Here is a 23,690-nt window from a genome sequence, read left to right as displayed (position 1 = left end):
AAATCCAATGGAATGCAATCTCTCCGCAATGGAAAAGGAAGGGAGTTGTGAGTTTGATGGGAGACGTAAGGAATCTTTTAGAAAGAATATCAGGAAGAATCTTGCATTTCAGATTCTGGAATCTGGACCAACACGCGTGCATGTATACGCAACACAGTCAGAGGTGGGATTCACATAATTTAACTACCGGTTCGCCCAGCATCGAAAATGTGAGCACATGCTTCGCGCATGGCCTTCCGTGCAAGCGCTTTGCTCACACACGCGGCTTCCACGCATGAACACTGCTTGAAAACGTGGCTAAATAGAGTCGGCATAGCGCCGGGACAGGTCGCTACTACCGATTTGCCCGAACCGGCTGAATGCCACCTCTGGCAATGCTCATGAACATTTTAACTTCATGCCCAGGCTTCTACACCACCAAAGTCAGACCAACTGGATTCACACAATGCGCTAAAAGTTTGAATAGTTTCATTCTTGGTTTTTTTTCTTTGCCATCTAGACAATTTCGGCCACTGTCTGGGTGTGCAAGTGCAGAAAAGGAATTAATTTAATCATCGGATAGGCTGGTTAGGCTCCAAAATAGAGAGACCATCCATGGCTACTCAACTCAGGAAGACTGCGAGAAGACACACACGTTACTGAAAGGTCTAAAAACTTCCACCTCGCTTAATACACGTTAAAAAATAAGAACGGGCATTCACACCCACAGCGCTGAGCCGCCTCTCTTAATGAGAAGCTATAGGCTGAAAATACCGTACCGTTTTGTTCCCAACCGTTTCCCCATTTCAAACAAAGTGAGCAGCTGGCAGAGCTAAAGGAGAAGTGACGCTTTTCAACTTATAATCATAAATTCAACTTATAATCACAAGAAACAAATTCTTATGTTTTTTTCTGCATTGAAAGGCTGCTCTGGACACTGCTGGAAAATAATTCTAGATAACTTGGAGAGTCTTCTCCAGAGCCTTCAGGAACGGGCAGTACCTAAATAATGCAAATACAGGTGGTCCTTGACTTACGACAGTTCGTTTAGTGACTGTTCCACGGCATCCCCGTGGTCACGTGATCAAAATCCAGACACTTTGGCAACCGAATCATATTTATGATGGTCCCAGCATCCCAGGGTTGTGTGATTTCCCCCCTTTTGCGACCTTCTGACAAGTGAAGTCAACGAGGAAGCCAAATTCACTTAACCATCCTGTGCCTAACTTAACAACTGCCAGGGATTCACTTAACAAATGTTGCAAGGGAGGCCGTAAAATGGGGCCAAATTCACTCAGCAAATGTCTCCCTTAGTAAAACAGAAATTTTGGGCTCAGTTGTGTTCGTAAGTCGAGGATCACCTGTAAACCAACTCTCCCTGAGATCTTTTAAAAGGTAAAGGTAAAGGTTCCCCTCGCACATATGTGCTAGTCGTTCCTGACTCTAGGGGGTGGTGCTCATCTCCGTTTTGAAGCCGAAGAGCCAGCGCTGTCCAAAGATGTCTCCGTGGTCATGTGGCCGGCATGACTCAACGCCAAAGGCGCACGGAACGCTGTTCCCTTCCCACCAAAGGCGGTCCCTATTTTTCTACTTGAATTTTTTACGGGCTTTCGAACTGCTAGGTTGGCAGAAGCTGGGACAAGTCACGGGAGCTCACCCCGTTACGCGGCGCTAGGGATTCGAACCGCTGAACTGCCGACCTTTCGAACGACAAGCTCGGCGTCTTAGCCACTGAGCCACCGCGTCCCTTCATCCCACTTAAAATGTCCCTTTTGGGAGGAGATTTTGGTCAGAGTCAGTCTACTTCTGAGGCACTTTCTGTGAAGGAGCTCAATTGAGTTCATGAGGTCAAGTTCTCCAAAACTTGTTCCAAAACATGGAACTCAAGCTAAGTCTTCTGTAGGAAACAGAAGACAAACATCTACCTGGGGATAAGCACGCCTTGATAATCAGTCATCACCTTCTCTCCATTCGAAAACAAATGTATCCCAGCTGCCCTTTTATGGACACGATCAAAGACGTATAAATCCACCTTTGCAAAGCAGTTAAGCGATGAATCAGAGCTTTTATGAGAAAAAACAAGGAAACAGTTTAAGGAGCCGCTGTGTTTAACCAAGCAAAGTAACAACAAAATTCTTGTAACAACAAAACCAAGCAAAAACAAATTCTATAATTTAGATTAAGGGTGTCTGGAATTCTCCTGCGACAGTTCCTTAATTTAATCGGCTTTCGTTCCTGGAAATTATAAATAAGACAAGAGGAAGTTTTCCACTTACATGATGGCTTGGGGATTCTGCAACATGCAAGCTTTTGGTCCAAATGTAGTGACGGGGCATGGTCCGTGTAAGGAACGTGTCCTCCTAGGAAGAGAAAAAAGGCAGGATTTAGTTCCTAACATCTCAAGAAGATGCAACATCGTCTTCGAGGGTTTTTAAAAAAGGAGCATCCGTTTACAATTTAACTCCCCCCACCCTAAAACCGTCAGCAACAGAGTCTGATTTAGCTCAAAATTCTGAAATTTCAATAAGCTACTGAAAAATTCTGGGAGTTGAAGTCCACAAGTCTTAAAGTTGACAAGGTTGGAGACCCCTGGTACAGTCTACAGAATGGGTTCCCGTCACGCCGAAACAACGTAGTTAGTTTGAGTTTGACTGAAGGATGTGCAGAAAAATCCAACCACTGGAAACAATAGTTGGGGTTCAATATTCATAATTCGGTATTGGCAGCTTTCAGATGTGCGCGGACTTCAACTCCCAGAATTCCCCCGGCAGCTGAGTTGAAGCCCAGCCATCTGTAAAGCACCAGGGTCCTGAAACGTTGGCTTAAGATATCAGGAGGAAATCAAAATATACAAGAAGAAAAAAAAAAAAAGAAAACCCCAAGAAAAGAACGAATGGTAAATAAAATAGGGCAAGGGAGACCCTTTCCTGCACGGTTGAAACATCCGGTGTCTCCATCCGAATGTTCCCGCTGCGGTTGGAAATAGAAGTTTTCAGTTAGGAACGTTGCAAATGCAACCTCTCAAAATGCTTTCTTCATTTCTGTTGCAGGTATGCTGTCACAAGAATTTCTGACCACTAATTAGAATTTTTTTTATTTTTTTTTGGGTAAGCTACTTGGTCCGATAGATCTGGATGCAACTTTTCTGTTGTTTTTCAAAAGGAGGGATTTTAGAACAGGTTGTACGGCCGCGACAAAAGTCAGTGTATTTTTTTTTTACGATGTTCACAGCTGACAAAATGAGAGCCGAGGCTCGATTCGTTCTAACCCACCAGGAAAGAAATAAAACAGTTGCGATTCCCAATTGTTAAAACAATCTTTTAAGACGTCCTTCGATGTTGTTGAGATGCTGCAGAAACAATTGCGCACTGCTTACAGAGATCTCCAGATGTTGCTACTGTTCTGGGGTGGATCCCAATTTTGGCCCGGATGTCACCTTCGACCTACGAGTGAGCGCTTAGCTTTTGATGGAAATATTGCTCAGAATGAATGAATGAATGAGGCGAATGGGATTTAAAAACGGGCGTAACTGTGTGATCCCCCCCTGGCGTCGCAATCTGAATAATTCAGGGCCATTTCTGAAGATCTGCGGGGGCCATCGGTCTCACCCAGGAAGCATCCTTCCGTGTTACGTCAGGGCATTAAAAGCAGATTACCGGCACAAACCTACCAATATCTGTGACTCAGACAGCCTTACAAAACCTGACCGTATTTCCCGCCCCCGTTTCCAATAAACCTCACGGGGCGATTAGCAATCTAAAGGAACGAAGTGACCGGACAGCCTTGTGATCATCGGGAGGTGATATTTCTTCGCCCCAGGGAACTAGGAAAGCTCACCTGTCCCTAACCTTCTCACCTGTCACCTGCAGCAATGATAAAAGAACATAAGGGTATGTCAGCTGTACTGGTGGCCAGTTTGTTTCCGGGTCCCATTCAAAGTTATGGCTTTTGAAAGCCCTACATGGCATGGGGCCAGGGTATTTGGCGGACTGCCTCTCCCCAGTTACACCAGTCCAGTCCCACCAGATCTGGCAGGAGAGGCATGTTACGGGTCTCATTGATTAGGGTAGTGGCCCCCAACGTTTTGGGAACCGGGGACCGGTTCCGTGGAGGGAAGTTTTTTTCCATGGACCGGAGGTGGGGGGGTGTTTTGGGTACTGCCTGCATCCCACAGATGGGGCTTCGCTTGTTTGTGTGGCCCGGTTTTTTGGCATGTGGCAGCCAGGTGTTCTGATCCAGCTCCCCAAACACGACAAACCCTCTGAAGTTAACCCCGAGATTCCTTTATTAGGAGCACCGGCAGCCCCGGCAAAAAGTTTCTCTCTCACCGCAGGCTAACAAATCTTTCTGGCAGGGAGATGAATAGTTGTCTGCCACATATATTCATCTCTGCCCCCTGCCATTTATCCACAGAGCTAGAGTGGGGGGCTTCGCTAGCAGCGGTGGTTCTTCCGTCCCGAGGACCGGCCCATAGATTTCCACTGCTCTCCTCTCCTCTGCCTTCTGCGCATCAGGCACTGGACCCAGCTGTTCCTCCTCTTCCTCATTAGCACCTCCAGACCTGGGGGCTGTTGACTCTCCATTTGGGGGCTGACGGACGGCCCAGGCTCCACCTCTCTCTCTCTCTCTCTTTCTCTCTCTCTCTCTCTGACAACTCCATTCCCTCTTCCCTGATGCTGACCCTGACTCCCACGCCTCCTCCTTATGTGATCTGGCCACTAGAGGGGCTGGCAGCCGACAGGCCACAACACCCGGTGCCAGTCCACGGAATGGAGGCTGGATTTGGCCGGAATGGACCCCCGGATCAGGGGTTTTTGTTGGGTGGGACATAGGAGAAGCTTCTTCTGCTGTGGTCCTGCCACTGCGGAATCTCTGTCCTATCCAGGGTGAGGCTGGCTGTAACCCTTTTAGCCTTTAAAACATGCTTTTGTCATGTTTTGACAAAACATGACACCATTAGCACATGACACATGACACCATTAGCAGGTTCCGGGGCCCGGAACCTGCTAATGGCGGTTAATTGGAATACAGGTAATCCTCGAACTTACAACGTTTAGTGACCAAAGTTACAACGGTACTGAAAAAAAAAAAAGTGACTTAGGACTGTTTTTGATGTGACCATTGCAGCATCCTTATAGACAAATTCAGTGGCTTGGCAACTGACTCATTTTGATGACGTCTGCAGCCTCCCGGGGTACGTGTGTGTGTCACACGATCCTCCTTTTACGACCTCCTGAGAAGCAAAGTGAACGCGGACGTCGGGTTCACTTAACCGGCGTGCGACTGACTTTAACGACTGCAGTGATTCCCTTAACGACAAGACAGTAAAATGATGGGGCAAAATTTTCTTAACCAATGTCGGCGGAAATTACTTTGGGCTCCCTCGCCCAAAGTAATCGGAGAACTACCCGTATGCTCTCTGAATGGGATTTTCTTTTTCCCTTTTTGGACATTTTAAAACCCTTTTTTAATTGATTTGGGTTGTTATCGGTTTTTCTCTGTTCGGATTGTTTTATTGTGCACGCTGCCCCGTGTCACTGTGAGAGATGGGTGGCTGTAGAAATGGGGGGGAGGGGGTTAAAAAATCAATAAAAATAAATCATTAAAGGGGAGTTCAGGTACACTGGGGAATAAAAATGAAGTTTAGGTTGGTTTTTAGAGATGTTGCTCTGCAGAACCTGGTATTTTAAGTGGTGAGAGCTTTTGAAGCAGGTGGTCTTATCAAATCTTCCCCCAACTTATGCCAGCACTTCCTCTGCCAGTTTGATCCCACCTGAACGTGCTGCATATTTGCTGCCAAGGTCAGAGTCGGACAACAAATCTTTTTTGTTTTTCTCGCACGTTTGAAGTCAGCCACACTACCTCCTTTATTATGTCCCAGCAAATAAGGAACCGCCTCGGAGGTCCGTGTGTGAGTGTCTCTCTATGGCGAGGCAGGTCGAGTGATTTACATCCCCGTGGCCTGAAAGCCCAAAGCTCAAGATTTATATGCTGCTCTCCTGGCTGAGGAACAATGCAGAAAAAAAAATAGAATTGCCCTGTTGGAAGTCAATAATGCCGGGAGGTGGACTAGACGATCTTCAAGGTTCCTCCTAAAACCCCTTTGTTCGTATGTTCCTTTCATTTTGTGAAGGGAATTTCCTTTCTCTGTTGTCAGCCTGGTAAAGCAGGCCCTATTATTTTACTTTACGTATTGTGTTCTGTTCTGTTCTATTCTATTATCTCTACCCTGTTTCCCCCATCAAAAGTGGTCCCTATTTTTCTACTTGCATTTTTTTTTTTACGTGCTTTCGAACTGCTAGGTTGGCAGAAGCTGGGACAAGTCACAGGAGCTCACCCCGTTTTACGCAGCGCTAGGGATTCGAACCGCCGAACTGCCGACGTTTCTGATCGACAAGCTCAGCGTCTTAGCCACTGAGCCACCGCGTCCCCTTGAGATTCCATAACCCGGATTAATTCCCCCTCTTCTGCAGCCTCCTCGGGACCAGGTCAGAAGCTCTTGGATAAAGTCTGCTATCACATATATAGAAGGCAGATCTTCTTTAACCAGGGAAAAAGATCCGCGTCACGACGACACCAATCACTTCCCCAGGGATTATCTCCTTAAGTAACACGATGATGATGTTTAAGAGTTAATGGCTCCGTGTATCTACATCAGCCTCTCTATTTGTATCGGGGATTTCGCCAATCCGAAGTCCAAACCTTCCCGTCTTACTCAATGTTTGCAAAGTGATCAAGAAACAAAACCGAGAGGAAATAAATACTGAAAAACGGGACTTTTTCTCGCACGGGGGGGAAAAAAAACAACAACTGTTTGCGGGATGCAAAGAATGGTTTAAAAAGTTTGGGGAAGAGCTGTATGTAAGACCACGGTTTAAGCAAAGAGCCACTGGTTTCTTCATGCCCCCCCAAATGTTGGATGGATTTCACGCATGGAGAGTTCAGGGTGTCCGACACTTGATGGCTTCGTCGCAAATCCAATTTAAGCCAACTGAAGGCTGAGCAGAATGTGTGAATTTATTTGTAGAGATTGGACGAGCCATTTGTCCGGAATAGTATAGGCCAGTGATGCCTAACTTTTTTGCCGTCGAGTGCCAAAAGTGTGGGGGGGGAGGACGGGGGGTTGAGCGTGCGTGTGCCCACACCCATCATTCAATGTGCCCCGCCCATGTATGCACATGTGTCACCACCACCACCCCGTGCGACCCCCGCTTTTGGCATGCGATGGCACGGTAGGCCTATTTTTTTTGCCCTCCCCAGGCTCCAGAGCCTTTCTAGGAGCCTGAAGAGGGCAAAAATGGTCTTCCCCACACCCCTGGAGGCCAGAAACAGCCTGTTTCCCGATGGGCCCAAAAATCAGCTGGCTAGCGTACGCATGCATGCTGGAGCTGAGCTAGCGCAACGCTCGCGTGCCCATAGATATGGCTCCGCGTACCACCTGTGGCACGTGTGCCATAGGTTCGCCATCACGGGTATAAGCTCTTCTGTTTGGACAGGGAGGTTGGACTAGAAGACCTCTAAGGTCCCTTCCGATTCTGTTATACTGCTAATGTATACGAAGAATATGGCAACTGTTGTGGCCTGTCGGCCACCAGCCCCTCCAGCAGAGGAGGAGGAGGAGGCGTGGGAGTCAGGGTCAGCCTTAAGGCAGCCTGAGAGCTCCGAGGGGGAAGAGGGAATGGAGCTGGCAGAGAGAGAGAGAGAGAGAGAGAGAGAGAGAGAGAGAGAGAGAGAGAGAGAGAAAGAGGCGGAGCCTGGGCTGTCCGTCAGCCCTCAGATGGAGAGTCAACAGCCCCCAGGTCTGGAGGTGGCTGATGAGGAAGAGGAGGAACAGCTGGGTTCAGTGCCTGAAGCAGAGGAGAGGAGAGCAGTGGAAACCTATGGGCCGGTCCTCGGGACGGAAGAACCACTGCTGCTAGCGAAGCCCCCACCCTAGCTCTGGGGATAAAAAGCAGGGGGCGGAGATGAATAGATGGGGCAGACAACTATTCATCTCCCTGCCGGACAGACTTGTTAGCAATGTGGTGAGAGAGAAACTTTTTGCCGGGGCTGCCGTCGCTCCTAATCAAGGAATCATTGCTTCAACTACCGAGGGTTTGTCGTGTTTGGGGAGCTGGGTCAGAACAGGAATCCTGAGAATGCATGCAGTATTTCTTTGAAATCTCATGGAGGCTAATCCAGAATCTGGGCAGAGAAAAAAGTTTTGGGTTCCCCCACCCCCACCCCCCACGCAATAGAGAAAATGGAGAAGCAGAAGGGCTGGGAAACTGCCTTATCCTTGATGGGTTTAGTCATAAAGCTCTTTGCTTATCCCTGATTGCAATGGTGAGCTGCACAATCAAATTCCTGGGAGATTTCCACAGCCAGGGGATTCTCAACACATTCTAATCTCTGTGAAGACACATTTGAAACAAATTACTCCAGAGAGAGAGAGAGAGAGAGACAGACAGACAGACAGAGTGAGTGAGGGGAGAGAGAGGTGAAGGAAGGGGGGGAGAGAGAGGGAAGGAAGGAAGGAAGCAGGGAGGGAGAAAGAGAGAGAGGGAGGGGGAGAAAGAGAGAGATGAAGGAAGGAGTGAGAGAGAGGGAAGGAGAGAGGGGGAGGGAAAGAGAGGGAGAGAGAAACAGAAAAAGAGATGGAGGGGAAGATAAAGGGAGGGGAGTGAGAGAGAGAGGGAGAAAAAGGAGAGAGAGAGGGAAGGAGAGGGAGAGGGAAAGAGGGAGAGAGAAACAGAAAAAGAGAGGGAGGGAAAGATAAAGGGAGGGAGGGGAGGGAAGAGGGAGAGAGGGAGAGAAGGAGGGAGGGACGGAGAGAGAGAAAGACAGAGCGAGAGATAAAGAGAAAGACAGAGACAGAGACAGAGACAGTGAGAGACAGTGAGAGACAGAGAGAACGAGAGAGACAGAGGGAGGGAGGGAGAGAGGGAGAGGGGGGAGAACGAAAACCTCTTAATCTTCCAGTGGGAAAAATATCTTTCGTAGCAAAAAAAGAAAAAAGTCAGGCAATTTTACTTTTTACCCCCACCCTCACCCCCATTGCAATCTTTACCAATTCTCTATAGAAGAATTCAATCTTCAATCAACTACGGTGGCCTCTTTTAGCCAAGCCAAGAAACTCAAATTAGCAGCTTCAACATCGGCCAGGACTTTTAGTAAAACTAAATGGTTTAATGCCCCCGGCATGCTGATAAAACTACAATTTACTAAAACTACACTACAAAACTACAAAAAAAAATAATAATCCTAAAACTACAAAACTAGAACTAGGGCTAGAAACAGCACCTAACGAAACGTTCGGAAAGGAGCCGGTCGATCAATTTGTGATTGATTGATTGATTTGAAACTGTTGAGTTTCTCTGGACCTTAAATAAACTTTTGGTTTATTTATCTAAACCAGTGAGGTTTAGACAGCAATCGTGTAGGCATTTAATTTAGCACCGAGGCCTAAGGAACCATTAAACGGCATGGTTTTTAAATGACTGGATGGTACAATTAACGAAGGGGACAATTATGAAAGGAGAATTGGGCTGGGCACTCATTGCCCTCTGAGAGATCCGTTAGGAATGATTATTCATAGGTCAGGCGGATGATCTGGAGATTTCAGAGCCGCCCGTGATTGCGTGATGCCAGGATCATGCGGTCATGTGGTACCTGAATTCTTTGGTGCTGCCCAGGGCGGGAGAAGCAGACAAGCTCCGTGTCTTTGTCCGTCCTCGCATGGAATTCGCGCAGCTCCGTTCCTCGTCGGCGTGACAGGTAGGGCATTGGTAGCACATGGTGCCAGGGCTTAAGTCTTCCCCGGCTGGACCAAATGCCTCTGCTTGCAACTCCATGTTGAGAAGGAACTTGGTGGGGGGGAAAAGAGAGGAAGAAAATAATTAAAAATTTGGGTTCAAGTCTTAGCAAATGCAGAATTTAAGCTTCTGGAGGCATTTAGTTATTGTATTTCTATCGCCATCATCGTTTAACGATCCCGCGATCCCTTGCGGGGTGGAGTCTTGGAGCTGAGTGTTTACTGGCCGGATGCCCTTCCTGTCACCAATGAGGAGTTATATTCAGCAGATATAATCTCAGCGTGCCGAGAGGAGAAATACCTGCCTCTACCTAGGACAGGGGTCAGCAATCTGAAACACTCAAAGAGCCACAAAGGTCCTAACCGGAAGCCGCCGTTCAATTCTGCAGCCGACCGGAAGTCCAGTTCCCCCATCATAGAATCCTCCTAGCACAGCATCCTTATTCCTCTGCTGACCGGAAGTCCGGTTCCCACCACCACCATAGAGTCTCCTCCTAGCATGGCGTCCTGCCGACCGGAAGTCGGTTCCCCCCACCATAGAGTCTCCTCCTAGCACGGCGTCCTTTTTCCTCTACCTGCCCTAACCGAAAGCCCTATCAATTGTGGAGCCAACTGGAAACAGGGAGCTGCAACAAAGGGATGAAAGAGCCACATGCGGCTCCAGAGCCACACGGGTTGCTGACTCCTGATTGTGAGGTGAGAGCTCCACCTCTAGGCCACCCCACCACTCTAGGTATTGTATTTGTACGCGCGTTTCAAATCTGACTTTCCTTCAGACTAAGCTAGCGAGCGACATCCTCGTTTCAAACCACGATGGCACAGGTCGCCCTTGACTTACGACAGTTCATTTAGGGACCGAAGTTACGTAACTGGAAAAAAAATGTGACTTATAACCATTTTTCACACTGGCAACCATGGCAGCATCCCCCGGGGTCCCATGATCGAAATTCAGACACTTGACAACCGACCCGTATTTATGACGGTTGTAGTGCCCCCCCCCTTTTGTGACCTTCTGACAAAGTCAATGGGGAAAGCCGGATTCACTTAAAGATCGTGTGACTAACAACGGCAGAGATTCACTTAACAACTGTGGTGAGACAGGTCGTAAAGTGGGACGAAACTCACTTAACGACTGTCTCGCTTAGCATCAGAAATGTCGGGCTCAATGGTGGTCAGAAGCCGAGGACTACCTGTGCTTCTAATTTGCCTTTCCTAGCTAGCGACATCATGGTTTCAAACCGTAATTGTACAAAACCAGTAAATCACTGCTTGCGTTTAAAACAGATGATTTTTAAAAAGTCAAAATAGTGGGGAAAGATCAGAAATTTGGAAATTCCCCTCCCTCTGTGGAGCCTTTTTTTGGAAACCACCCCCTCATCTTAAGACAGTGCTTTTTCCCAAAATTTCCTAATTCTTCAGTGACAACAAAAACCACTATTTTGGTGCAAGTTTCCTGACCAGGGTCTGTTTTTATCCAATGTAAGAATGATTCGCCCAATTTAGCTGGTAAACAAAACGTTACGTGGGAAAAGGAAGTATGGATGCAGACAAATAAAATATATATATATATATATATATATATATATATATATATATATCTTGATTTAAAGACGCCTAAGGCCAAAGTCAATTTCTTGTTAAACAGCCTCCAGATAAGGGGTCCTTAGTTATGTCTGAGCTTGATTGTTATTACCTCAGTTAATAGCACTGATAATGTTACCTAGTTGGGTAATGAAATGTCTGCAGGAAAATAACAATCCTGAGCTGCAGATATCCTGCTTCATCAGCCACCAGCTATAAATAAAAGGTAAAGGTTCCCCTTGCACATATGTGCTAGTCGTTCCCGACTCTAGGGGGCGGTTGCTCATCTCCGTTTCAAAGCCAAAGAGCCAGCGCTGTCCGAAGACGTCTCCATGGTCATGTGACCAGCATGACTCAACGCCAAAGGCGCACGGAACGCTCTTCCCTTCCCACCAAAGGTGGTCCCTATTTTTCTACTTGCCTTTTTTTTTTTACGTGCTTTCGAACTGCTAGGTTGGCAGAAGCTGGGACAAGGAACGGGAGCTCACCCCCGTTACGCGGCGCTAGGGATTCGAACCGCCAAACTGCCGACCTTTCGATCGACAAGCTCAGCGTCTTAGCCGCTGAGCCACCCGCGTCAAGTTAGTTAAGACAATATTATTCTGAGCTAGCATTTGAGGTTTAGATGGCTTAGCACAGCGATGGCTAACCTTTTTGCCACCGTGTGCCAAAAGTGGGGTCGCGAGCACGGTGGGGTTGCGCTCGCATGTGTCCACACTCATAATTCTATGCGCCCCGCCCCCATACTCCCCCGTGCTCCCCCTGCTTTTGGCACGCAATTTCACGGTGGTCCCGGTAGGCTGGTTTTTCGCCCTCCCCAGGCTCCTAGAAAGGCTCTGGAGCCCGGGGAGAGTGAAAAACAGGCCTTTCTCACCTCCCCGAGGCCCTCCAGAGGCAGGAAACAGCCTGTGTCCCAACTTCCGGTGGGCCCAGAAGGCCCGAAAATCAGCTGACCTCACATGGCCACCGATATGGCGCTGCGTGCCACCTGTGGCACGCGTGTCATAGGTTTGCCATCACGGGCTTAGCATATGATTCTGTGCCATTCCTAATTTTTCCACAGTGCAACCGCCAAGCTGGGTGGTATTGGGAAAGTCGAAATTGCAGTAAATTTGGCTTTGATTGAGGAGAACTTGAGTATGTGTGCGAGAGAGTAATTTTATACATGGGGGGGGGTCCCCTACCCAAACAGAGCAATTGGAGTGATGTTGAAAGGGAAAAGATACCCTCCGTTTCCACCACCTCCATCATTCACACATCCTGCCAGATAACAATGTAGTTTAATACAGCTAGTCCTCAACTTACGACCACAATTGAGCCCAAAATTTCTGTTGATAAGCGAGACTGTCAAGTTGCAAAGCTGAGCAGGAAGGAGGGAGAACTGAAGTTTCTTTTGGAAACTTGACAGAGACATTTGTTAAGTGAGTTTTGCCTCATCCTACGACTTTTCTTGCGAGACAGATCTTTCACTGTCATTTCCTGAAGAGTTACAACCCCGTGGATTAAATGAGGATTTTTTTTCCCCTATGCCTGTGATGGCGAACCTATGGCACATGTGCCACAGGTGACACACGTAGCCATATCGGTGGGCACGCGAGCTCAGCTGGGACCGGAAGTTTGCAAACGGGCTGTTTTTGGCCTCCGGAGGGTCTGGGAAGGCTGTTTTAGCCCTCCCCAGACTCCTAGAAAGGCTCTGGAGGCTGGGAAGAGCAAAAAACAGGCCTACCATGCCATCACATGTCAGGAGCGGGGGATGGGGGTTCATGCACGCATGCGCGAGGGCAGGGCACACAGAATTATGGGTGCGGGCATGCACACGCACGACCCCGCCCCCCCTTGCTCCTGGCACGCAACGGCAAAAAGGTTACTGCCCTATGCCTTACATTCATTATAAATCAAGTGCTTGGAAATATACAGCGAAGGCCAGCTCATGTCTTGCAATTAACATGGTTAATTTGTGACTCGGGGAATAAAGTCACAACTGGCTGATTTCACTCCCCTGTGCCAAGACATAAACCATGGTATGTAAACCCCAACAGCTGGGCCTCCGCATGGTGCTAATCAAAACCTCCCCCAATCCGCCCATTAACTAACAATCAGCGTGACACACAAACACAAACTAAGTGTGCAACAGGGGAATGGAGGATTACGACATTAGCTAACCTAAAATGTTAAGCTCGGCGTGGCCGTTTTGTTAATCTTTTGAAGGTGTCACAGTTGTCGGGAGTGTTTTTTGGAGCTGCAAGGCTCAATGATTCAAATATTAAAGGGTATCAAAAGCCTGATTTTTTTTTTTTTCAACTTGCAGAGCAATTTCAGCCACTTCCCTTCCTGAAAAGCTCAGATTCACCTGTGTCCCACTCTAAAGGGAGGTAATCTTGCGAACACTTTGAGGAAGAAAGTCTACAAAAAAGCAACGTAAAATTCCCGGCCGGGTGGAGACCCATAGCTTATGAGGAAGTAAAGCCTCGCTGCGCAATAGTAGAATACACCAAATATCCATAAAGAGAGTAACAGCCATTTAAAAAAAAAAAAAAAATCAATATTTACCGTACTTTCTTTCGTCCTCCACCCTTTTCGATGGATAATTTTTAAAATTACTGGTTCTGATTCTTCGTTTCCCGTTCATGGGAACAGATCCTGTATTTGCCAATTACAGTATTTACCAATTCTGTATCAAGTTCACGGATGGATAAAACTACTAACCGCTTATTAGAACAATAGTCATATATTCTTTAGCGGGTTGGTAAAAATCTATTAGCTGAACCAATTGTTTTTGAAATGAGAAGCCCACAGACCAAACATTTATTCTGGTTCTTTTGTTGAATTCAAGTACCTTGTGCGCAGATTAAGAGTTAGGTAAATTACATCGTGGCTTAAAGGAGCTTGACAATAGGCAAACGCAGAGTAAACAAGGATTTAGGAAATTGCTATTAACTAGATAATATTAACTATAATATAGTTACACCTATATTATAAACCCTTTACCAGTTCGATCCTAGGTAGAGGCAGATATTTCTCTTTCATGGCATGTTGAGAATATATCTGCTGAACAAAACTCCGCGTTGGAGTGAGGAAAGGCATCCGGCCAGTAAACACTCTGCTAGCTCCATTCAGTTGTCCAGTCTCCACCCCGCAAGGGATTATGGGCAGTGGTGGGATTCAACCAGTGTAACAACCGGTTCGCTGAGCATGTACGCACAGTACGTTTGAAAACAGCTCTACAACTTACCTTCTACTGCAGCCCCGGTGAGTAAAACAGCTGAGGCACAGCAGTCCTCTCTGCCGCGCCTATCAGCTGGGCTTCAAACAAAGGAAATATAGGTTGGTATAGCACAGAGGCGGGCGGGCCCAGCTGATCGTCGGAGCGAACCGGTTTGCTCTCACCTGATCGTCAGAGCTACCGGTTCGCCCGAACTGATACGAACCGGCTGAATCCCATCCCTGATTTTGGGGTCGTTAAACGAAGAGGAGGATAAACCCTTTTACAGATTAAAACAATTGTACAGAACCCGACCACTGTTCCACCTGCACTTATATTGCCAGCACAGACCGGCAACCCTCAATTCAGGATTTTCAGCAACAGCTTTTCTCGGCAAGAAAGAAAAAAAAAAAATAGCCCACCCATTTTCCTTAAATATGCTAGCAATTTGGAAGAATTCTATCTCAAGGGCAGTTTCTTAAGGGGAGTTTTTGAATGGCGCTCATTAAAGCCGGCCTCTCTCAAAATATAAACACTAGGAAAACAGGAAATCCTTTAGATTTGATCTACCCAACTGGCATAGCTCACACGCTAACAGCGGGGAGATTAACAAATCCATAAAATAAGTACCGTATAATTAGAAGGTGAGGATGCTTGGCTCCCTTGATCGGTGTTTGTTTATGTGAGGGGTAAAATGAATAACCACTCTGGTAAAAAAAAAAAAAAACAGAAGCGCTGTGTTGCATGTCACAAAAAAAAAAAGGCGGAAGAGAATTGGCCAATGTTAAGTCTTCTGCAACGTAGCAATTACAGTCTGTAGGATTTGTTTGTTTTTATTTTATTTATCAAAGAAAATTTATACGGTTGCCAACTCGGGGCGAGTTGCAGGAATAAAATCTGATATACAAAACCCAACATAGATGGCGATTCACAAAGAAATTAAAAGGAGCAATATGAACCTAATCCAGAATAATAAACACATTGGGATTTCAAAGAAGAGAAATTCGACAACAACCCTGCTCCTTTTCACCTATAAAGAGAACTGGAAATTTGAGCTTATCGTCACTTCACTTGTAAGTGAAGTGGCTAAATTAATTAAGGAATGGCCTCCATGGTTTTAATCGTATATGGCTCTTCTCATAATAAGCCAAGAATTAGGAATGAGCGTAGGTAGTTCTTGACGTATGACCACAGTTGAGCTCAAAATTCCCGTCGCCGAAGGGAAACGTTTGTTAAGCGAGTTGCACCCCCTTTTACAACCTTCAGGTGACACCCCCCTCCTGGGCACACTGCAACCGTCATAAATATGACTCAGTTGCCAAGCATCCTGAATTCTGATCACATGATCACGGGGGATGCTGCCACCGGTCGTAAGCGTGAAAAACGATCGTTAAGTCCCTTTTTCCAGTGCCGTTCTAACTTCGAACGGTCACTAAACGGACTGTTGTAAGTCGAGGACTATCTATACAAGCTTGGCCGTTTAACCCCAATTGGTTAGTTCACACACTGCCATTCTCAACGGGCCAGGAGAATACCCTCACAAATACCCTGTACCAGTGGTGGGTTGCTCCCGGTTCGGCCTGGTTCCGGCGAACCTGTAGCGGCGGGGGCGGGAATGCAAAAATGCTCTGCGCATGTGAAGCGCCGTGTGTGCACCTGCACACTACCAATAGCAAATTGGCAGCGCTGGGATTTGAAACCTACTACTGCCCTGCACCTTTTAAGAAATTGCTTGAATTCTCCCATCAGGAGGAAACAAAAGAGACATTCAGCGAAAGAACAACAAACGGCCACTTGATCTTACTATGGCCTTTTTTGGGGGGAAATGAAGCAGTTTATTCATCATTTATACAATTTGTCAAAGATGCAGACCTACAGCCCTATACCATTCAGTTCTATTTTTATCCTCTCTCAGGCAGAGAAAAAATGAGATAACTGGAGAATGTGCCATTTCCCCCCCCCTTTTCTTTTGGCCAACTTTTCTCTGCGTCCTAATCATTTCGAGCACCTTTGCAGGAATGCACGACTGTTTATTATTCACTGGTTTCTTCACTGGCCAATTCCTTCCTCCTCAACTTCCTACTTCTTCCTGTCCGCAATCTGGTCAGGAACGGCCCAATTTTACCGTGTTTCTCCAAAAATAAGACTGTGTCTTACATTAATTTTTACTCCAAATGACACATTAAAGCTAAAGCTAAAGGTTCCCCTCGCACATGTGTGCTAGACTTTTCCAAAAATGCTCTGATGATAATTACAAGTTGTTTCTAGCAAGAAACTTACTAACGGCGTGTGACTTAAATAGGCTAAGGGAGTGGCCAATTATCCTCTTGAGGAGACCTCCTCCTCCTGAGTAGCCACTCCTGCCTTTTGGCAGTCCTGCACGCTCGAGCATTGAGGAGAGGCTCCTCCACTTCACTGTCTCCACTTGAAGGAGCCTCTGGAGGTTCTGAAGGCCTTGGCTGAGTCTCTGCCTCTGGCACCACATCCTCTTCAGCCTCCTCGCTGTCCGACGCGAGCGCCGGCTGCTGGCGCAACACCACACCAGCCTCCTCGTTGTCGGGATCAGCCACGATCTGCGCAGGCTGGGCCACAACAATGGCGGGCCACAACAATATCCGATCCTGGTTGATTGCAAAATCCTGGCTTGTCCGCAAGTACCAGACCAAGATCCTGGGTTCAAGTGATTAGTGAGGCCTTTTTTTCCTCAAGTTAATTCACCCACACGTGTGAAAGGTGTCGAACTGGATTCATACAGTGGTAAATACCAAGTTCCTCCAATGATACTACAATAAAGACCGAATCGGACACTGGTTTTTATCACAGCCATTCAGCGCAGGTTGTTTATGCATCATATTACCGCTTGTAATTTGAACTACAGGATAGTAAACAAATGGGCAGAGAGGACTGAAGAATTTCTTCACTTGTACCAGTTGCAAAATCGTTTCTCGAGAAACGGAAAACAGGAAACTGCTGGACAGAAAAATGTCCTTTTTTCAAGGCTTAACCCTTGTCTGGGTTAAGGCTCAGACTTAACCCAGACAAGACCGAGGGGCTGTGGGTATTGCCTCCTAAAGACTATGCCCCAGCTCTCTGGAACCAGTTACCTCCTGAGATCCGGACTACCCCCACCCTATCGGCCTTCCGGAAAGCGGTGAAGACCTGGATTTTCCGGCAGGCCTGGGGCCGTTGATCTCACTGTTGCAATCTTGCGAGATCCGGCCATGAGTGGTGTGCATGGGCTTTTAATGTCTTTAAAAGGTTTTTATAATGTTTTTTAAATATTTTTTCTATGTCGCATTATTTTTGCTGAAAGCCGCCCAGAGTCCCTTGGGAGTTGGGTGGCATAGAAATGCGATAAATTAAATTAAATTAAATTAAATTAAATTAAATTAAATTAAATTAAATTAAATTAAATTAAATTAAATTAAATTAAATTAAATTAGGTGGATTCTTGTTTATGTTACTTTTCTTGCACCACTCGAAAACGCAAAAGGATGGTTGGAATTAAGAAGAGGGTTTCAAAGTTGCTTGAAGACATTTCTGAAGATAATAGACTCGGAGGAGGACAGCAGAAAGTGTAAATGTGACTTGAAGCGCGTTTAGGTAAAGGTAAAGGTTCCTCTCACGCCTATGTGCTAGTCGTTCCCGGCTCTAGGGGGCAGTGCTCATCTCCGTTTCAAAGCCCAAGAGCCAGCGCTGTCCAAAGACGTCTCCGTGGTCATGTGGCCAGCATGACTCAAAGCCAAAGGCGCACGGAACACTGTTCTCTTCCCACCAAAGCTGGTCCCTATTTTTCTACTTGCATTTTTTACCTGCTTTCGAACTGCTAGGTTGGCAGAAGCTGGGACAAGTCACGGGAGCTCCCCCCATTACGCGGCACTAGGGATTCGAACCGCTGAACTGCCGACCTTTCGATCGACAAGCTCAGCGTCTTAGCCACTGAGCCACCTTGAGTCCCTCAAAAATCGCGCTTAAAACTAAGCCAACGGTCTGGTTAAACTGAGCCACATTTATTGAATAACCTGGAATTGGCGGCTAAACTGACACAACCTAAGTTGGAAACCCTGATTTTTCAAGCCCCTCCGGACGACATGCACAAAGTGTACCCAGCAAAAACCAAGAATATTGTGGCTCTGAGTGTCTCCCAAGATATGAGGTAACTATGGTTTGATAGTGGCTTAGCTCCAAGTGATTCACCATCCACACACACACGCGCCAAATATTGCAATTTTTCAACAGCCTTGCTTTAAAGTCATCTTTGAAATGACGGATCTGTTAGATTTAGCCTTGCAGATTTGATTCGCCATCTACCAAGGTTTCATGATTCCTGCCTGCATTGTTTGCTAAATGACCAGCTCAACAAGATTCCACTTAATGGCTATTCCCCTCCCACCCCCACAATGCTGTATTATGAAACTGCGAGTGTCAATCAAGGGTCCATCAATTGGTGGGTCACGAATGAGGCCACAAGGTCTGTTTATGATTTTCTCTGTTCCATCAACCTAGAAAATGTTAATTTTCTGGACAAGCCACGGATTAGTGGATCAAGTGCACACAGCCAAGGTGTTCTTAGATAAACTGTTGATTTTTTTTTTCTTTTATAAGGGTCGGTTGCATCATTCACTTTTCCCTGGATGTGAATATTCACACACACACACACACACACACATACAACAGTTGTTGTATCCATGGCTTGTCAACCACATAGAAAACCTTGCAAAAATACCTTGCTGAAAAGAAGTTAAACGACATCTGTAGAACATTCCCATTATCTATTACATGAGTAGCTCTATCAATTACTCTGTGGCTGTTGTGTCTTCCAAATAGGCTCTTAATTTCAATTTGACCATTTATAGAAGAAGATTGGAACGGGGTTTATTCTCCCTTTATTAATTGTACCCTTTTGAAGCCTTACCGCTGAAAGCACTATAATTAATCGACTTTCTTTTAAAAGACTGCTTGAACCCCCGAAACAAAATAATACACTTTAAAGAGATAGAAGAGGGTATTTGTTAAAAGTGCTCGCTTTTGCTCCTTTTGTGAATCTAGTCATATAACGGGTCGTGTTATCCTATTTAATGGACTGTGACTTTTTAAGATAACATTCTCATTCTTTCTGCAAACATTCCAGCGCTAACAAAGGAGCCAAAAATGATTAGGCTGCATTTCTAGAGTCAAAACAACAAGAGTAAAGAAAATTTGATAGGCTTCCAAGAAAATCCGTTGTTTTGTAAGCAATGAAACAATGGCGAGAACCAGTTATGAAATGATGCACAATTACAGCGCATACTTGCCAAGAAAGCAAGCTTGCAAAAGACTTTGGACATGGCACCTCTTTTTTCTGGAAATCCACTATTCTATTTATATCGTTATATTATTTATTATGGTCTGTTACACAGTTAGACGCGTGTTTAGACTGGATTTGGCATTTTTGTCCACCTATTAAGTCCTTCCCAAGGATCTGAAAAGGCAGATGTCCTTGTTTGAGGGTGTCAAAATATATACCGTGTTTCCCCGAAAATAAGACCCTGTCTTATATTTTTTTGAACCCTGAAATACACTCAAAAGCCCGATTGGGCTTATTATCAGGGAAGGTCTTATTTTGGGGGAAACAGGGTATCTATCTATCTATCCATCTATCTCTATCTATCCATCCATATCTATCCATCCCTATCCATCTATCTCTATCTATCTATCTATTTATCCATCCATATCTATCTATCTATCTATCTATCTATCTATCTATCCCTATCTATATATCTCTATCTATCCATCCCTATCTATCTATCTATTTATCTATATATCTACCGTGTTTCCCCAAAAATAAGACCCTGTCTTATATTTTTTTGAACCCTGAAATAAGTGCTTGGCCTTATTGCCATGCGCTCAAAAGCCCAATTGGGCTTATTATCAAGGGAGGTCTTATTTTGGGGAAAACAGGGTAGATTATTATTATTATCTATGAAGATTTTCAAACATCCAAGTCCTGATTGTCCCAAAGGTGTGTTTTTTTTCCCCAAAAGACAGGTGGGCTTTCTTAGTTTTTTTTAATTTTAATTTTAATTTTATTTCACTTCTGAACTGAAGAAACTTCTTGGATAAAGAAGCGAAACGTTTTCAAAGAAATATAAAAAAAGCAAGAAAATCCACTTGTCTTTTTTTTTTTTTTTGGAAGAAAAAGCACCTTTGGGAAATCAATTACTTACTTACGTTAAAAGCGTTATGAGCCTTGGTGGCGCAGCAGACTAAAGTGCTGTTAAATAGCACCAGCTGCAATTACTGCAAGTTTGAATCTCACCAGGCTCAAGGTTGACTCAGCCTTCCATCCTTTTGAGGTAGGTAAAATGAGGATCCGGATTGTGGGGGCAATAAGCTGACTTTGTATAAAAAAAAAAACACCGCTTTGGGGGGGTGGCGAAAGCCCTACTAAGCAGGTATATACAAAAGTATGAAGGCTATTGCTTAACGCATTGTAAGCCGCCCTGAGTCTCTGGAGAAGGGCGGCATATAAATCGAACCAAAAAATACAATAAATAAATAAATAAATCCAGTACATTTGGTACATCAGACTGTAAGAAAGTTGAACGGCAGGAATTATAACGCAACCACATTTCGTAAGAAGATACAGGATGCAAATCCCAGTCAGGGAAAAAAAAAAAAAGGCAGCATTTAGTACATTACACAACGCATTTAATTGGTGATTGAATTCATTCTCTCATCGTGGTTTGCTGAACCCTTAACTAACCAAGCAGGTTTGGAGTTGCGTTTTATGCAACACAACACAACAACATACCCAACGAACGGCCCCAGCAAAGGTGGAAAAAACTAACCAGGCAGGTTGTGTGTGTTTGCAATGCAATGCAATGATGGGCAGGATGAGCCCCTTGGCTTGTGTGTGTATGTGGTTGTGTAGTTGTGTGTGCAATGCAATACAACGATGGGCAGGATGAGCCCCTTGTTTTGTGTGGTTGTGTGGTTGTGTAGTTGTGTGTGCAATGCAACGCAATGATGGCCAGGATGAGCCCCTTGGCTTGTGTGTGTGTGGTTGTGTGTGCAATGCAATGCAATGATGACCAGGATGAGCTCCTTGTTTTGTGTAGTTGTGTGGTTGTGTAGTTGTGTGTGCAATGCAATGCAATGCAATGATGGGCAGGATGAGCCCCTTGGCTTGTGTGTGTGTGTGTGTGTGTGTGTGTGTGTGTGTGTGTGGTTGTGTAGTTGTGTGTGCAATGCAATGCAATGATGACCAGGATGAGCCCCTTGTTTTGTGTGGTTGTGTAGTTGTGTATGCAATGCAATGCAATGATAGACAGGATGAGCCCCTTGGCTTGTGTGTGTGTGTGTGGTTGTGTAGTTGTGTATGCAATGCAATGCAATGATGACCAGGATGAGCCCCTTGGCTTGTGTGTGTGTGTGTTTGTGTAGTTGTATATGCAATGCAATGCAATGATGGGCAGGATGAGCCCCTTGGCTTGGGGGGTGGGGGGATAAAACCTGGTTGGTATTGCTTGGGTGGATGATGGGAGTTGTAGTCCAACGTTCCCCAACAGTTGACGGGGCAAAAAAAAAGGGGGGGGACCGTGGGCGCCAGGTTGGAGAACTGGCGAACGTCGCTTGTTTTTTTTCCCCCCCTCCACTCCCTCCCTTCTAACCCCCCCACCGTTCGGCCCCGCCCCTCCTGCTGACGTCACTCACCCTCGCGCCCAGGCCCCTCCTTCTCCTCCGCCGCCGCCGCCGCTTCTTCTCTCCCGCGCGCTGTCCGAGCGCCTCCGCGGTGGGCCTCCTCACAGGCCTCCCGCCACCGCCGCTCGCCACGGGCGCCTCCAGGCCAGCGAATCCGGCCGAGGGCGGCCGCCGCCGCGGAGCCCGCCACGCACCGCCCTCATTCTCCGCCCCTCGGCCCGCCTCAGCGCCCTCCCCGCTCGTGAGGGAAAGGCCGGGCGCGCGGCGCGCCTGCGCACTCGCGCCATTCCGAGTGGCTGATAGAGCTGTTTAAAGAAAAAAAAAAAAAAAAAGCTAGAGGGGCGCGCGGCGTTGCGTCGCGAGTCCCCTCCTGCCTTTCTTCGCTGCCCCCTATTGGCAAGCGAGGGAAATTCTGGAAATAAGATTAAAAATAAGATCTTTTTTTTTCTTCTTTTTTTTTTCTTTCTTCCTCCAGCATGGCTCATTTCCTCTTGTGTGTTGTGCCACTTGGCATTCAGGCAGGGCAAGTAAAAAAGAGGCATTGCGGGTAGCCCTCGAATTGCAACGCATCGTTTAGTGACCGTTCGACATTGCGACGGCACGGTGGCTCACGACCGTTTTTCGCGCTTAACGACCGTTGCAGCGTTGCTACCACAGTGTCATTTACCTTTGGATGCCTGGCGGCGGATTCATATTGATGACGGTTGGCAGGGTCCACGGGTCGCGGGATTCGCTTCGGCGACCATCCGACAAGCCAAATCAATGGGGAAGCCAGATTCACTTTACGACCTTGTGACTAACTGAACAACAGCGGGGATTCACTTAGCAGCGGTGGCAAGTGAGGTTGTAAAATGGGTGCAAAAAAAATAATAATCAACAACTGTCTTGCTTAGGAACGGAAATGTTGGGCTCAATGGTGGTCATAAATCGAGGACTTACCTGTACTTCAAAATTTTCCAGGAGAGGATGAGCTTGCTGCCTTTTCAGATCCTAAGAAGGAAAAATTAAGTGATGTTGATCCGTTTTTGGGATAAGGTCGCAATAAACATGGTGTCAGTCCAGGCATGATTGACAGATCCTCCAGTGACAGGAAAAATTTTGAATTATGTCACAACCCTGTTGCCCCAGCAGCTTAGTTAAATGAATTTAGAAGGTTCAATGCAGAATTCTGCATACTATCCAGAATTCTTATTACAAGACCACAGATTTATGGCAACTTTATCAATGCTCTTTGTTTTTCTTTAAAAAAAAAAATACAGCGTTAATTTATTTGCGCTAGTCATATGCTCTCGGTGACAAAAATTGTCTGCCAGTAGACTGAATAAATTGGAATTTTATTTCATTAAAACGAGGTGGGATGGCTGCTAGCAAATACTAAGCTGCATTTTACATCGTAAGAGGCTCCAAACAGGTTTGCATTAATATCAAAAATTTCTTACGATGAAAGAGAGG

The 23,690-nt window shown here is 46.2% G+C and overlaps 1 protein-coding gene across 1 annotated transcript in view; it reads right to left on the bottom strand.

Moving 5' to 3' along the window:
* NADK (NAD kinase) overlaps nucleotides 1-22,460 on the bottom strand; it is a 46,944-nt gene extending 24,484 nt beyond the window's left edge. The window contains exons 1-3 of the mRNA XM_070955995.1: nucleotides 22,251-22,460; nucleotides 9,631-9,824; nucleotides 2,256-2,339 (exon numbers count right to left, since the gene is read on the bottom strand). Coding sequence (XP_070812096.1) covers nucleotides 2,256-2,339; nucleotides 9,631-9,812 — 266 coding nt within the window. The 5' untranslated portion in view covers nucleotides 9,813-9,824; nucleotides 22,251-22,460. The remainder of the gene's footprint in view (nucleotides 1-2,255; nucleotides 2,340-9,630; nucleotides 9,825-22,250) is intronic.
* Nucleotides 22,461-23,690: the final 1,230 nt, after the last annotated feature.

Source organism: Pituophis catenifer, unplaced genomic scaffold, assembly GCF_029215685.1.
Source record: "Pituophis catenifer annectens isolate HBS135680 unplaced genomic scaffold, rPitCat1.0.hap2 SCAF_18, whole genome shotgun sequence".
In the NCBI taxonomy this organism is placed as follows: Eukaryota; Metazoa; Chordata; class Lepidosauria; order Squamata; family Colubridae; genus Pituophis; species Pituophis catenifer.
This window is presented reverse-complemented; position numbering and strand designations above follow the sequence as displayed.